This window comes from Lepidochelys kempii, chromosome 1, assembly GCF_965140265.1.
Source record: "Lepidochelys kempii isolate rLepKem1 chromosome 1, rLepKem1.hap2, whole genome shotgun sequence".
Classification (NCBI taxonomy): Eukaryota; Metazoa; Chordata; order Testudines; family Cheloniidae; genus Lepidochelys; species Lepidochelys kempii.
The window spans coordinates 277652049-277669277 of record NC_133256.1 but is presented as its reverse complement, the minus strand read 5'-3'; the positions used below and the strand labels follow the sequence as shown (position 1 = coordinate 277669277).

General features: G+C 41.0%; 1 protein-coding gene across 11 annotated transcripts in view; it reads right to left on the bottom strand.

Annotated features, from left to right (window-relative positions):
• Nucleotides 1-17229, bottom strand: part of PPFIA2 (PTPRF interacting protein alpha 2) — a 619912-nt gene that overhangs the window by 21132 nt on the left and 581551 nt on the right. For all 11 annotated transcript variants that reach the window (XM_073327625.1, XM_073327626.1, XM_073327628.1 and 8 more), the window contains 4 exons: nt 15406-15487; nt 10169-10369; nt 6734-6796; nt 4851-4880 (listed from right to left, as the gene is read on the bottom strand). In XM_073327625.1, the coding sequence (XP_073183726.1) occupies nt 4851-4880; nt 6734-6796; nt 10169-10369; nt 15406-15487 (376 nt within the window). The remainder of the gene's footprint in view (nt 1-4850; nt 4881-6733; nt 6797-10168; nt 10370-15405; nt 15488-17229) is intronic.

Genomic DNA, 17229 nt, shown 5'->3' with positions numbered 1-17229 from the left:
AACAATTCTCATTGACAAGCTGCTGATCATGTTTGAATTTGGGAGGGGATATGTGGCAGTCCAATATACACACACCTTCCCGGAGCTGTGATCGTGTTCTCTAGAGTCTCAGCTTCTTTTAAGAAAGTCTCTAGACATTTCATTTATGAAGAAAACCTGCAAAATGTAACCCAAGTGTAAATGATGTATGAATGTTTGCAACCAGTCTGCAACCAGCCTGGAACAATAGCTCTGAACTATGGTATTAATTTCAATGAGGGTGTAGCAGGGTGACTACTCTGCTCCTGCCCTGAAGGGGTTAAAGCAGCCTGGGAAAGGGCTGTAAATGGGAAAAGCAGGCTGATTGAGAAACCTTAATCAGGGTCAGTTTAATCAGGGTCCAGCTGATCCTTATAAGAGGGCTGTGGGCCAGAAGCAAGGGTCTCTCTTTAGCTTCTTGAGAGAGAAAGACCTGGCTGCCAGGGAGCTGAGATGGATACCTAGGGTGGAGCAGTGCTGCGGAAGGGCAGAGGGAGCTGGGGAGCTCCAGCCTAGCAAAACCCCAGGCTGCAGGCTTAGTCAAAGTCCTATGAAAGGGTACTGGGGCTGCAGAGGGGCACCCCAGAGATAGGCAGAGGCAGCTGGTCCAACCCCCCTTGCTGATGATGAGTGGTGCATAGGCTGCAGTCTGCCGCAGGGAGCAGGGGCTAGATGGTGACTGGCAGTGGCCACAGAGGCAAGGTCGGGGTAGAGGGTTGCGGGATCCCCTCGGTGGGGAGACCCAGATTGTGGGTTACTGCTGGGGCAGATCCCTGGTGAGGAGGGCACCGGGGTCCGGGAGGGACATGGGGGCCAGCAGGGGCAAGACTCTGGCCTGCAGAGGGCGCTCTGGGCTGGAAAGAACTAATTCCTGAGATGACCAGCAGGAGGTGCCGTGCCAGTGAGTTGATGCCTGCCACAGAGGGTGATTATGCAGATGCAAAATGATAATTATTAAAATATTGCTATTGTGAACTATCTCATGGCTGATTCTGGGTCTGAAAGGAGAAGGACTAGTATATTATGAAGATCTGTGCCATATCAAGTGAGTAGAGCTTGGTTTGTAAGTATAGTTTGAAAGAGTACCACTAATTTTTTCAGTTTGGCCCCTAAAGTTCATAGGTATAATAGCTACAATGATGATGCAGGGGCTGACACCCAATCATAAGAGTGAACTGAGTATATAGGAAGGGATGTGTCAGATGCTGAGAGAAAAAGGGATGCCAAAAGGGAGAGAGAGACCTGACAGCAGCTGGACAGATACAGAAGTCTAAGAATTTAAATATTTGATTCTCTGAAGCTTGTGCCCTAACTAGGCAAGGCTGCTTGTAGATTAAAATCTGTGATTTATATCATTTTACCTTGGATTGTCTCTCCATTTTCTAATCATAGAATATCAGGGTTGGAAGGGACCTCAGGAGGTCATCTAGTCCAACCCCCTGTACAAAGCAGGACAAATCCCCAACTAAATAATAATAAAGCTTCTAATAATAATAATCCTGTTATTTTGTGTGAGTGTGTGTGTGTGTGATGATTTCCCCCTTTGGAGTCAGGTAAGCATACTGCAGCCAGGTCTTAAGAGGTCTGTTAGCTAAAAGTGGATCCAGTTCTATTCAATCTCTTCATAAATGATTTGGATAATGGTAGAGAGAGTACATTTAGAAAGCTTGTAGGCAATACCAAGCTAGAAGGGATTGAAAGCACGCTGGGGGACAGGATTAGAATTCAAAATGATCTGGACAAACCGAAGAAATGATTTGAAGTAAACAGGATGAAATTCAATAAGGACAAACACAAAGTACCCCTCTTCGGAAGGAATAATCAATTGCACAAATACAAAATGGGAAACAACTGCCTAGGAAGAAGTACTGCAGAAAAGAAACTTGGGTTATAGTGGATCACAGACTGACTATGTCAACTGTATAACACTGTTGAAAAAAATGAATATCCTTCGGGATGTATTAGCAGGTGTGTTTTAAGTACAGTGGTGAAAGTAAGCAGGTACGGTCAGGTACACCATACCATTATGATATTTATAGCTGGTATGTTGTACCAGAAAGACCCATTTTTAGAACTGCAAGGCTCCTGGGAACCACAGTGGCGAAAGGAGCATGGGTGGTCCCACACTGGCAGCTCCTGCGGTGCAAATGTACTGCCAGCAGCCCTTCCAAGCAGCTGGGTCACCTGTCTGGGGTCTGTACATCCCCGCTGGTGGTCAGAGCTGGGGCTGGGGGCGGTATAGCTGCGCTGGAAGAGCTGCCAGTGTGGGCCCACATGTGCTTCTTTTGCCCTGCGGTTCCCGGGATCCCTGCAGTTCAGATATCTATATCTGGTGTAGTGGGAGAACGAAGTCCCCCTCAGGTAACATGGGATGGCGAGGGGATAGAGAGAGCATGGGAGGTCACATGCCCCCTGTTAGCTATTGTCCCCCTCCCATGAGTTACCTATGTGTACTGATAAGAATTAAAATCTACTTGCACCACTGTGTAAGTAAGACATGAGAAGTAATTCTTCCACTCAGTACTGATAAGGCCTCAACTGGAGTATTGTGTCCAGTTCTGGGCATCACACTTTGGGAAAGATGTGGACAAATTGGAGAAAACCCAGACGGGAACAACAAACAATATTAAAGGTCTAGAAAACATGACCAATGAAGGAAGACTACATTTGTTTAGTCTGGAGAAGAGAAGACTGAGAAGGGACATGATAACAGTCTTCAAGTATGTAATGTTATTATAAAAAGAGGAGGGTTATAAATTGTCCTCCTTATCCACTGAGGACACAACAAGAAGTAATGGGCTTAAACTGAAGGAAGGGAGATTTAGTTCAGACATTAGGAAAAATTTCCTGAATATATGGGCAGTTATGCACTGGAACAAGTCACTTAGGGAGGTTGTGGAATCACTGTCCTTGGAGGTTTTTAAGAACAGAGCAGACAAACAACTGTCAGGGATGACCTAGCTAATACTTAGTCCTTCCTCAGCGCAGGAGACTGGACTAGATGACCTACTGAGGTCCCTTCCAATCCCACAATATGGTGATCAATGATTTAAAAGGACTCGGTAGCATATGGTGTGGTTTTCAAAGAAAATAATAGTAATAATAATAAAAATCTTTGAAACTGTGTCATACACTGAAAAGTTTCTACATTAATGGTTCAGCTCCAAGAACTAGCACAATTTCCTTGATAGCTGTGTCATCCCTCGGCGCGCGCCGCTTCCTGCAGCCCCCATTGGCCTGGAACGGTGCACTGCAGCCAGTGGGAGCTGCGATTGGCCAAACCTGTGGACGCTGCAGGTAAACAAACTGTCGTGGCCAACCAGCAGATTTCCCTGATGGGCCGTGTGCCAAAGGTTGCCGATCCCTGTTGTAGACTTTATATGCAGAGCATCTAGGTCCAGATTTTTAGAGATATTTAGGCACCAAACTCCCATTGAAATCAATGGGAGTTAGGTGCCTAAATACCTTTAAAAATCTGATCCCCTATTCTATAAACGACAACTCACAAAGAGCCTCCAAAAATGTATACAAAAATTGTGCAGGGACTTGATTGTACCTTCAGTTACCCCTGCTGCACAGACATATAAATGAGGATCCAAGTTTACTATGAACCAACCACAGGATGGTATCAGGATGTCTCCAGCTGACCTATCACCCTTTCTCCCCCATAGTCCCCTGCTTGTTTCATCATGAAGGGGGAGCATGCCATTTCTGTGACTTAGATGACCTTCCACTATGGTGGACAGTGGTGGCTAGAACAAGAGAGGTCTCTTTTCTGTGCTGGCAGGGTTTGAAAGACATTGCCAGTAGGAACAGGGACCATGCCTGGACCCTTCACTGTAGCCTGACATTAATATCCCATCTAGATAAGCAGCACATAAACACAGTTTGTTGTGACCTAATTGCCCCAAACTTGGGCATGTGTTTAGGAAAAGTTATGCTAAGGACAGTGTGGGAAGGACATGAGGCATACAGGGCCTTACTACTGAGAACGTGTACACAGGCCCACCGACAGCAATTCCGGGCCCCAAGGCAGAACGCGTAATGGTCCTGAGCTGCCGATTGCACTGCTGGTGCCCAGTGAGTTGCTAAGCACGTTCTTCCGGCACGGCCAGGGCTTCCACATGCCTGCCTGGCTGCCTTCGCCACTGCCAGTACCATCCTGCGCATGCCCAGGCAACTTAACAAGGCCTGGGGCTCCTGGCCACCGCTACCAGGGTTGCTGGGCAATTGCCCCCTTTGCCCTCCCCCGTCAGCGGGCCTGCATGTACATCCCCCATCCCTCGTGAGCAAACATGTCTCAAACCAATACCAGTATGGTTGGGAGCTGCATCTTGCTGGTGTCGAAGTCATATAGCAGACGCCCTCATTCTTTATAAGCATTAGGGACTGCAGGGTAACAAGGCATTTGCAGCCACTGCCATTAATCTACTTACGAGTGTGTTGTGTTTTACTTCCTCATCATCCCAAAGGGCAAAAGCAAATCATACTAGTGCATATAATGGATAGGTGTGCTAAGTGTATATGCACAAAATAAAGGATTGTGTTGAGTCTCCTTAAAATATCTGGTTACAAAAGATCGTAGCAATTTATATAAAGGAAAATATTTGCTACAAATATGGTATTTATGTTTTATGTAACAAACCTGTCTAGAAAAGATTTTTTTGAATTAAAAATGTAAAAGATATTCATTAGACTTAAATCAGCAGGAGGAAATCACAGCATTAGACTCATACAATAGCTGATAAAATGTTACAAGGTTTTCTATTACTATGTTAATTAAATTATTAGTAGTCTTCCACCCCAAAAGTATAAAGTCAAAAGATTCATACCTGGGCCCAGCTGCCTTCCTCAGATTCTTTCTGTATTATCAGGAAGGAGCCATTAGAAAAGCAGGTAAAAAATACAACAAACACAAGTCAAGAAGCAAAAGGTGATTATAATGCAAATGTTAATAATTCTAGTACAAAGAAAAATGTACAACTTAATATGCTGATAATGCATTTGACCTAGTGTCAATGGCAAACTGCTTAGCTATGCTACAAAAGTGACACCATTGTAATTAAGGTTGAATAAAAAAACTTAGTGCTGACAAATCAAGAAAATATTAAAGATATAAAAAAAATCTTCATAGTTTTGTGAAATTTTACAAGTTCATCTCAAACTCCCTTGGTGGTTTTCTCAAAAGCAGCTATTAAAGTCAAAATGTTGCCATTTTGCCTCAAAATATTGTAAATTAGGGGTAACCCACTGTTTTGTCCAGCAAAGTCTCAAAACATTCATAATGTAAAGCTATGTTTACAAGCAGAATGGTTGAAATTTTGCCCTGATTCATTATATACTTGTAAAGCTTTGCCCTTTGATTTGCACATTCTCAAAGGGCAAGGTAACAGTTTCATTCAATTCTGTTAACAGTAACATTTCGTACAACACATTGCAATAAAGCTACCCACTTTCTTGTACAAAAAGTATGTTGTTTTTTCCTGGTCAGTTTTCCAGGGCTAGCTCTATTTGTTGGTGCTAAAGGTGTTTTTATTGTGTTAGTGTTTTCTTTACCAATAATGATAAAGTTCAGAGGCAGCTCGGTTGTAAAAAATAATTGGCAAAGAAATTGCTCCCTGAAATTTATAGTGAATATGTAAAACATTATAGCAAATGAAAATGTATAGCAAATCCACCTTTGCTGCATTAAACTGTAGATTTAGCACCTCCCTTGCTATTTATGGGCTGGGCTAACCATCAATTATTCTGAACTGAGGATAAGGGTTTCATACATCTTTTTTTTAAGCTTAGTTAATGGCTTACAAGCATGGTCTCATGCTGGCATAGAAAAACCTTACCTTTGAAAACAAAAATATAATTCTAACCCTAAGGTTTGGAGGAATGAAAAAAATCTGAGCCATTGACTGGGGGATACATATTGCTATATATTTTAAGTCTCTACGAAAATCAGTAAGATGTTTGCCAAAAACACAATGGCACAATAGCCACCCTAAGTCCCAGAAATGTGAACAGCTTGGTCTGGTTTTCAAAGAGAGAATTCTGGCTAAAGCATTTTTGTCCCAGTTACATACTCTTTAGGCTTCCTCTAGATTAACATCTCTCAGTGTCATCATTATCGCAAACTTCTATTTAAAGTGATCCTTGCAAGGAGGCTTATGGGCAGGTGCAGTACTGAAACTGCTATAGACTCATTTTTCACAGACTAGATTTCAAATTGACAGTTTCCTTTACATTAAACACTCTTCCTTCATATTCAACACAGTGTGACATTCAAATTAATGACGGGTTTCAGAGTAGCAGCTGTGTTAGTCTGCATCCACAAAAAGAACAGGAGGACTTGTGGCACCTTAGAGACTAACCAATTTATTTGAGCATAAGCTTTTGTGAGCTACAGCCCACTTCATCGGATGCAACATTTTGCATTGTTGTTTAAGGTGCCACAAGTCCTTCTATTTAAATTAATGTTTCAGAAAATAGAACTACAGCTGTACAGTGAAACTTCAGTACTGTATGCAAGTTAATATAGTCTCTGTGACTGTAATACATTTGATATTTTATTTTTTAGGGAACTGTTATCACGTTTTTTCTAATTGTATATTTCAGAAACAGTCTACAGGTGATGCAACAATTGTAACAACTACATATACTTCAGTTGTGTTCTTGGCATTAAAACAAATATCATTGTTGTTTAAATAAAATTGGAAAGACTAACCGTTTTGGCTGGAGCTGCAAGATTTTCCATTTCTTCATGGGTCACCCAAACATTGCCTGAGGGCTGTTAACAAGGCCCACAGGGAAGCAGGTAGAATCCACATTAGGTAAGCAGTGTTAAAGAAGAAAGGCAGCACCACTGTAAGTTAACAGCGTATAGCATCACAATCAGCACAACCATGTTCTTGCCTCAATTGAGCTGCAACTAGAGAGAACTTTAGACAACTTGCTTTACATCTTTCTTCACTAAGATCTTAACAGATACCTGTTTATTAACCAGAACTGGTGGATGAAATGTCTTACTCCTAATGTGGTGGAAATTCTCTGAATACCATTACAAAGGAAAGAATAACAGTTAAAGCAAGTTTCAGAGTAACAGCCGTGTTAGTCTGTATTCGCAAAAAGAAAAGGAGTACTTGTCGCACCTTAGAGACTAACCAATTTATTTGAGCATAAGCTTTCGTGAGCTACAGCTCACTTCATCCGATGAAGTGAGCTGTAGCTCATGAATGAAGTGAGCTGTAGCTCACGAAAGCTTATGCTCAAATAAATTGGTTAGTCTCTAAGGTGCTACAAGTATTCCTTTTCTTTTTAGTTAAAGCAAGTATATCACACAAAGAGTGAATGTAAGCTTTTATGTGGTAACTGAATCCCGAGGAGAGTTCTCATTTGGTGATGAATTTCCAGCCTAAAAATTCTGCACACATACTGTAGTTGCATTGTAATATAACATAAGATCCCTTTTCCCACAGTTCTGTATGTCAAACATTCTTGAAGAATTTCTTTTAAAAATGTTCTCTTTTCCCCCTCATTCCATTGTTTTTAATAAGGGTTAGATTCTGACTTGCCCCTGGGTGACCAACCAGGGAAGTAAGGGGGTGCAAGAGCTGGCTGAGCACACAAGGGCAAAGGCTGCAGTAAATTAACTTCCTTCTTGAGAAAGAGAGAGGACAGGGGACTTATGACTCATAGTGCAGCTGCATGTCACCCATCCCTCAGGGCTAAGTGCAAAAGGCACAATCTATCCTAATATTTCTAGCCTGAATATGTGACAGCTCATCTGGTAAACGTCAATGCTTTTCTTGAGCTGTGTAACTATAGCTTTTAAAGGTGCCTGAGCAATGGGAATAGAGAAACTGAGATGTTTAGGGTAAAATTTGACTTTCAATGAAACTCAGACTTCTCAGTGCCTAAGCCACTTTTGAAAATGGTACCTAGGTGTGTTTGTTTGAATATTTACCCTAAGTCATTATGTTTTTTGGCTATTGTCTTCAATGAGAGCAAGATTCATCCTTAAATGAGGAAAGCCATCAGATTTTGAGAACATATGCCAGATTCTTAGGGCCAGGTTACTGATAGTAGTACCTTCGGTAGTACCACTTCCAGGAGGAGCACTTTGAGTAGCAGAAATCAGCTCACTGGAGGAATAAGGTCCTCCTCAAAGTAAGAGTAACAGAATTTGGCCCTTAGCAGTTACTGAAAGAGCTGACATATTTTGAATGCATACATAAAGCTCTAAAAGATGTTTAAACATTAGATCATAGGGATGAAAAATCACCAGGATGGGCACACTGTAGAAAAACTGATTGTACAGATCAAGTGGTGCAGAATTGTATATGACCTCATGACAGCACCAACTTGAACAGTGCTGTAAATAGTCTTATAGCCACCTGATCATGCAGCGACTTACAACTATTGTTTGTTCAAGATACATTTCACTATGACAGATAAAATTCATCTGCTCAGATCTGTGTCTGCCATTGTTTCCTTATATTATGTTACTCAGCAATACATTTAAAATTTATGTGCAACACGTTCATTATCATTGAGCATTTAAAATATGGAAATTAAGAAGTTAAGAATATGGAAGTTAAGAGAAGGTAGAGAAATATTCAAATATCCTCACTGTTCAAACAATCTCTTCAGTGAAAGAACAAGTGTAATATATTACACTGCACATTTAAAAATCACCTTAACTCTGTCCCCATATTTCAGCCCAGCTTCCACTTATAGACCTGAAACATTTTAGATAAAAAAACCTGTGCTTGGATTTGCATCTCACTAAAATTAACATGTACCAGAGGCTACAAAATAGCTTAGTCTCTAGAAATGTCAAAACTTACTTTGCAGACTCAAGAGGTTTGTATACAGGGGTTTGAATAAGCATCCAGACTTTTGGATGCTGATCCAAACCAAGGCTCAGTACCCAAATGGAAAAGTGAAAGTGTTAGTATTCTAATGTCCCCCCTTCCCAGGCAGCATGCTGCCCCAGGGCTCCTTCATTTTCAATCAGCTTCTCCTTTTCTGACAGGACAATACTACACAACATAGGGAGATAACCACTCTTAATATAATGTACTATCCTTAAATTTGAGCGTTGTCTTAGATTTTTCCATTTCTTTTCCACTTCTTTCTGTTCTCTCCTTTTGTCTCACTTTGATTCATTTGCTTCATCTCTTTTTCCTGCTACCTACTGTTTTCCTCTCTTGACTTTCTTTCTACCCTTTTTTCCTTCAGGGTCTCCACTTCTCAGACTTTTCCCTTCACCTCTTCTGCACAATTCCCATCTGTCCAAGCCCCTTTTCTCTTTCTCTGACCTCCAATATCTCTTTCTAGGCCCAGCTTTCTCACCTTACTTCCAGTCATCTATTTCTTAGCCTTCACCATCTGTCTCATGATTCTCTCCCTTCCTAACTCCCACTCTTTATTTCTTTCCTCACCAGCATGGCCCCTTTGTTCTCTGTATATAAGTGTATTCTCACCCTCTCAAATACACTTCCACTTCTCGCCTTTGTTCTCTTTCATACATGCTTCTTCCCATCACTTTCATTCTCTCTCCTAGATGCACTCTTCTCCTGCCTTCTCTCTCTCCTCCCATCACCCACACCATTATACACAGAAAATAAAACACTCTCTATTCTCTTCCCTCTTCTCACTACATAGCCACATGCTCTTGCTGCTTCTCTTAGGGAGGAAAGATAAGCAGGAGGATACAGCAGATCCAGGCTGGGGGCTAACTGAAAAAGGTAGAAAGAGGGAGTGTCAAGAGAGTTCTGTGGGAGGAAAGAGCCAGGGCAGGAAAAGTATCTGGTTCATTTCGGGCAAGGACTTGGAGAAAGGGGGGAAATAAAATACCTGCAAAAGTACAAGTAAGTTTCCAAACATTAGGTATCTATGCATAGTACATGTGAGCATTTTGAGGTTTGCCCTTGTCATATCGATCACTGAGGTAATTTCAAGGTTAATCAGAAGCACAATGTTAAAAAAATGTATTTATTACAGAAAATTATCTGTGATCAACAAGCAATGAAAGGCACTTCCACTCTCTTCAGGACAATTCAGACTGATTTTGATTTGGTTTGCACTATACAACTTTTTCTCTGGATTCTGACATGGTGTTAAGTGTGAGAAAGAAAGTTAGCTGAATGTGACTCACTGTTCTAGAAGTGGGAGGAGCTGATGGACTTGTAAGTGATACCATCTCCTGGATTGCTAGTCGGAGCTTTAAGCGATGGAGAGGGTTGCTGATTCCAATTTCTCTTTGAATCTCAGTATCAGACAAAGCAGACATTATGGCTCCACTCTTCACATTTGCACGGCAAGCAGCAACATACCATGCAGGCATTCCCAACCACAGCTGTTGAGAAAAAAGTCACCAGTTTAAGACACTAGAACTCAATTTCTGAGATTTCATACATGATTTAGTTATTAAGACATCTGCCATGTGAATTTACTATGGTAATGCTCAAGCACTCAAATCACCAGTTTGTGAAAGGCCCTTCTGTGCATGCAGATTCAGGCATTGCACAGGCAGTAAGTGTGATCGACAAGTGATTTTGACGTCGTGAAATGGCTTCGGAATGCTGGATCTGGGCACGACTGGAGATGTCACGTTAGCGCTCTAGTGTTCCATAACCATAACAGGAATGTCGAACACAGGCATGTTTCTTAGGGTATGTCTACACTTCCAGCTCGAGGAGACAAACCTGCCGTAGCTCAATGAGAGCTAGTGTGCTTTTACATTGAGTATACCCACAACAGCGTGAGCCATGGATAGGGCTAGCTGCCCTGAGGACTTACTGAGCATCTTGGATGGGTTGTGCTCAGGGTGGCTAGCCCCTTGAGCCGTGGCTGCTACACCCTGTTTTGAGTGTGGTAGATCAATGAGTGCGAGCACAGGCATGTTTTCTTGAGCTGCAATTTACACCTCCAGCTCGGAGTGTAGACATACGCAAAGTGTTTTCAGAGCCACTCACAATCCCTGCCTGCAACACTCCTACTATTCTTTTCCTGACCCTCTTATGAGCACAGACTGACCATATGACTGAACTGTGCTCAACTGTTTTGCATTCTTCTAGGTACGCAAAAACACAGTGCCTGCTGTGTCACCTTATTATGATTGCAAGAACACCCAGATCTTCTCATCCACAGGAAAGAATTCCATCTGCAATATATACATATGTGAACGCCCCAAAACACTGTCTCTCCAACTCCCCTTGAACCCGGCAGCTCCTTGTCACAGTATGCAATACATTCAATTCTAATGAAATGTGCAGAAGCAGGACCAAAAGACATAACTCGCCAACATTTTCAGAAGTGATTAGTGATTTTGGGTGCCCAACTTGAGAAAGTTAAAGGGGCCTGATTGCAGAGCACAGATGCTCAGCACTTTCTGAAAATCAGGCCTCATTAAGGTGTCACAAGTTGGACATCTAAAAATTGAGGCCCACTATAGCTTTTTAAAATGGGGGCATGGTTTGTTTTCAATTGGTCAAATGTTTTCTTTTCTAATGTTTTACATCATTTCTATAAACACCCCCCCCCAAAATACCATATGATTAATTATTGAAGGCTAATGACAGCCATTGTTCATTAAAGTCCCTGTTATTGCATGAAGAACAGGAGTACTTGTGGTACCTTAGAGACTAACAAATTTATTAGAGTATAAGCTTTCATGGGCTACAGCCCACTTCATCGGATGCATAGAATGGAACATATAGTAAGATACAGATAAGTTGGAAGTTACCATACAAACTGTGAGAGGCTAATTAGTTAAGATGAGCTCTTATCATCAGGAGAAAAAAACTTTTGTAGTGATAATCAAGATGGCCCATTTAGACAGTTGACAAGAAGGTGTGCGGATACTTAACTTAAGGAAATAGATTCAATATGTGGAATGACCCAGCTACTCCCAGTCTCTATTCAAACCCAAGTTAATGGTATCTAGTTTGTATTTTGCATGTGTTTTCAGAAATGAACTGAAAGGCCAAATTTTGAAAAATACCTAAATTATGCCACAGAAATTATACACACACTAAAGCCCTTGTCCTAAAAATATGCATGAGCTTAACTTTCCATAGCACATAATTTGTAAGAGGCTACAAATACTCACCAATTCATGTGTGCAAAGGCCCTTTTGCATGTCCAAAATCAGGTATTCCATAGGCAACATATTTTGCATGCACATATTTTCCAGTCTAGTCATAGACTCCCATGTTTCCAAATTTGTCCCAAAGTTTAACAAAACAACAACTAAAACCTGACAACTATGCTTTGTTTATTGCCTTATAGGACATTCAGGGGCTTTTTACTTCTACAAATGTGTGTACACACACACACACACATTTCATGATAGATATTTAGTACACTTTTCTATATTAAAATGAAATATGATGTACTTTTCAAATATAAGGTGTCAGAAAGCACATGTCAAATTAAAGAGTTAGCTACTGGTAGTGTACAAACATTATTTTTTATTCTGTTTCCTATACCACACCCATCAGCATGGAACTGAACGCCTGCTGAGCACCCATAATACCGTACCAATTAAGGCTTACATTTTCAAGAGTGTTCACTAATCTCGGGTGTCCAGTTCAGGATACCAGGTCTTGATTTTTCATAGATTAATAGATTCCAAGGCCAGAAGTGTCCACTGTGAATTAGTCTGATCTCTTGCCTAACACAGGCCATAGAACTTCCCTAAAATAATTCCTGTTTGCCCTAGAACAATTCCTGTTTGAACTAGAAATATTTTCACAGGTGCTAAGCCTCTGCAGCTCTATCTGACAGAAATGAGAGCTTCACAGGCTCCATACCTCTGAAAAATCATGTTCTATTTGTCTCTAGTTGAACATTCAAAATTAACATATAATTTTGAAAATGTAAGTCTAAATCCTCTCCAGTGTTTTTGGGTATTAGAAGCTGTTTTACCAAGAGAGAAATTGTAGGCATGGAAACTTTTTAAAACATGGCATTGGTTAATCCACATGCACCTGGACAGGTAGAAGTGTGTCTGATTTAACAATCTTCTACAGTGCGATGAAATACTCAACATTAGACCTAAATCATCAAGTTGGAAATGTGTACCGTGTGATAAATTTCATACGATGGGGGAACCCCAGGATCTACAAAGAGTTAAAAAATGCTCAGTATGGAGAGAACTTATTTTTCCATAGGTGCAGACTTGGGTACAACATCTTATCCTTTTGGAATTTCCTCCAACTCCCTGAGGCTGATGGAGTGCCCTTTTGCATCCTTTTGGGCAGCGTTGTCCCTGGTACCAATCTGTAGTGCACTGAACTACAATACCTATATGCCACTAAAACTGCTGATGCTTCAAAGGATGATCCAGGGAGGCAGCTATCTGTAAGGATTACTTGGCATGTTCCATTAGAATAGGCGATATGAAAAAGCAAAATGGCAAGATTCCTCCTCTCCCTCCAGTATTTGCTTCAGATGTAGACCTAATATGATATTCTGTCAAGCATCACAACATCCACTAATGCAGGATTTTTCAAAACGAATGAAAATATCACCGAACTGTTCTCAAATCTTATGAAAGCTCTTATTTTTACCATATTAAAAATCAACAAGTAAAAACTGGAAATTTTGCACAAAAATAGACAGTCACAGACTTTACTCTTGGATGTCACTGAGTTTCATACTGTCCTTTTCCGCAGTAGGAGTGAAATTTTATGATGGCTCGTCACTGGTACCACTGTAACTTGCTCATCATCATAGTCTGTCAGGGGACCAGTTACGTAGCACTAAACCTTGTTGAGGATTAATAAAAATTCTCAGCAATATGGAGGCCTAAACCACACTTCAAGAGTACTAACACTTCTGGCTGCAGTTCAGTGATTTGAAAAAGCCATATGACTCATTGTTTTTTAAAATGAAGACATTCTGAAGAGACAGATTGGAACAGGTACACAGAGGGTGGGGGGAGGGCAAATAGCTCATACCTCAGATGGCCCACATAATGGGCAGCTACCATCACAGTTCCAGTGCCCCAGGGAGTTCAGTCAGATCCTCCATATGTCCCCTAAGGAATAGGGTGCTACAAAGAGGATGGGGAGAGTCTGGGAGGAAATGGATCCCTGTCTCTTCACCATACACTGGTCTACAAAAGAGCACTGCGGGGAGCAGGCTGTGCTGAAATATGGTATATCAAGAAGCTTAGGGAGAGACGGGGTCTCATTTTGATGCACAGTCCCTGCCTTGAAGTCCCCCACACCACACATACAGGACTGAGTCTTAAAGCACTGTCTAAACCCAGATTAAATTGCCATGTGAAGTTTAATAGGGACATGTACGCAGATTGAGTCCAGGCCCCAGATATAGAACTGCCAACACAACTGATCTTAGCCAAAGGACTATGAAAAAATTATGCATAGCTTCATAATGCATCTTCTCTCATGTTTTCTATACATGTAATCTTTAAATAAATTAGATTTTTCTCCTTTTCAGACTCTCTCCAAGCCAAACACTCCACTTAGTTTGAACTTAAACAGTTCCTTAGAACAGAAGACAGCAATTTGGAAAGGAGAGTGGCCCAAGTTCGAGTTGTTTACTTCTGTGCAACTTGATTCAAGTTTAACTTATATTAATGGGTAAAAAGGAGTGTGCAGGTCTTAATCAGCTCTGTAGCAGACATTTATCTACATCAGAAACAACCACTTAGTGTGACACAAATAGCATCTCTGAGAAGCCTATACCGCTTTGTTCCAAGCAAGGAACATGCAGATCAAGATTGAGACACTTGGTTAAGCATTGGTTAAGGAACCTCACAGTTCTTAAGATTTATCCAAGCTATACATACAAAAATTACACACCAAATAGCTATGTTTAAAGAACACTAAGATGACAGTCAAGCAATGAAAATTTAGGAAATGCCAATATTAAGGTTGCCTTAATTTGCCCTCCTTGTACTTATGCATTATGAAAAGTCTTTAAATTATATGACCACATACTATTTGTGAGGGTATGATCCTCTACAGTCTACACATGTCTGCCACTGGGGGAAATAAGAGAGACAGACACACTCATCCAGTGGGTTTCCTAGACATTCGCTGACAGCAGAGGAATATTGAGACTCAGGAACCCAGTGTTCAACTGCAGTTTCTCTAGGGTAGCATTCTCCAGAGGTAATAAACCTTTTTTGCCCCCATTCTTTCCATCTTGCCTCTATCTCCCTCTCAGCAGCTTCTGTCTCAGCCCCTCACACTTTACCCACCTGCAGCTGGCAACGATGCTACAGCTAATAGAAAGTAAGAAAAGGAAACATTCAAACGTTCTTTCCAAGTACTGTCTCTCAGAGTTTGGGAGAGTAACATAAATACAGAAGTTCTGTGAATAAGATCCATGTTTCCAAGTTCTCCTCTTAACACTTACCTCCAGCCACGCAACCACTGTAGGCCCGTCCCACTGTGCAAAAGGCAATCCCTTTCTCCGAGCTTCTTCCAGAAGTTCATGCCTAAAAATGCATCATACAGTGTTAACTAGGTGGCAGTACCTGGGACAGCAGAGATGCACTTATACTTCCAAGGCTAATGCAGCACAATAACTCTCCTCATTTATATCGATAACCTCGTTAAAGTATTTAAGCCTAAGTAAAAGCAGTTCCTTTCCTTTTTTGAACATATTCCTTTCTCTATCGCAAACTTTTTTCTCTTTCTGTTCCAGGACTCCTTTGATAATGCCTAACATGTAAAGGAAATACTTTTGTATTTTAATTTTCAACATTTCTGGATTGCATATGGAAATAAACCATAGAGCAGACATCTATTACACAATGTTGTTACATGTTTTGACACAATTCATTGGATAGGCATTGTGATAATTTATAGACGATATGTGAATCATTACAAAGTTGGCCAGCTATAGATCCAAATTCTGCACCTGCCATCTCCCCTGGACTTCAAAGACTGTGGAACACGTCAATCCACAGTAAGAATTTGGCTTTTGCAGCTTTTAAAACAAAGAGTGTAACATCACATTTAATATAACGGTATTGAATATCGTACAGATTATATACATTTTAAATTGATTAAAATACCCGGAAAATGCTAGCTTTACATTTCACCCATATTAAATAATTTGATCAAGCACATGAAAAAATCCTTTTGCACAGGCGAAAGGAATGACAGGATATTTCAGGGGCACAGAATTGATCACGTAGCCCCTCTAAAACCAGTTTCTTATTAACCAAAGTATTTCTGTCTGCCTCCCACTGAGAGGAGCACAGAAGGCAGGTTCTCAGCAGTAACGGAAACAAATAGATGAGGACTATGTTAATGTAACATTAAAATTTGCTGACAACACCTCATAAGAAAGGCAATGTAGAGTTATAATATTGATTTTGCTTCCTTGTCCTTTATTCTTGGCTGCCTATGTGATTCAGAGATCCCTCAACAACGCTTCTTTGCCTTAGGAGCCCTTCACATAGTGATCTTGAAAAACTGTGGCACAATGAAGCAGAGATAAAGGCGAGAGAATTACTCTGTTTTTTTAAAGAAATAAACTTGGGGTTCCCAAACCATGAAGGGTCCGATTCTGTTACTTGTGCTCCTAGTGAGTATTCTCTTACTCTGTAAACTGCTCCACTGTAATCAATGAGACCACTCTTGCAGTTAGATGCTAGTGAGTGAGAGTTTCAGGATTTGGCTCTAGTAGAAGAGGAGAAAGACTGATTAAGACCTGCACACCCCTTTGTCCTGATAATCTAATTTTGATTTGAATCAAGTTGTCCAGCAGTGAAGAACACAAACTACTTTTGCCACTGTCCTTTCCAAATTTATACCTTCAGTTCTATGGAACTGTTTAATTTCCTAAATGACAACTTTCAGGTACAATGCAAGATTTTTAGATACCCAAAGGTCAGAGTTTATAGGTGAAATCAGCCGCTTAGATACCTAAATTCCCTAAATTATTTTGCATCCATAAGAAGAGTCCATTTTTGAAAATCTGGCCCTACAACTGCCTCAGGTTTCTGTATTTCTCCTATATCTGTAGTTAACACACTGACATCTGACAACACTTTTCAACCAAAATCATCTAAGCTTCCCTCTCACCACACACACTATCCCCTGCTGCAGGGAGTTTTGCAGCTGCTCGTAGGAAACTGGTTATATAACTGCCACTTGCTATCCATGTCCTCTTCCTGAATCCCAGCTAGGCCAAGGAGACCTGGGGAGCTGGGCCAAGGAGTCCAAAACT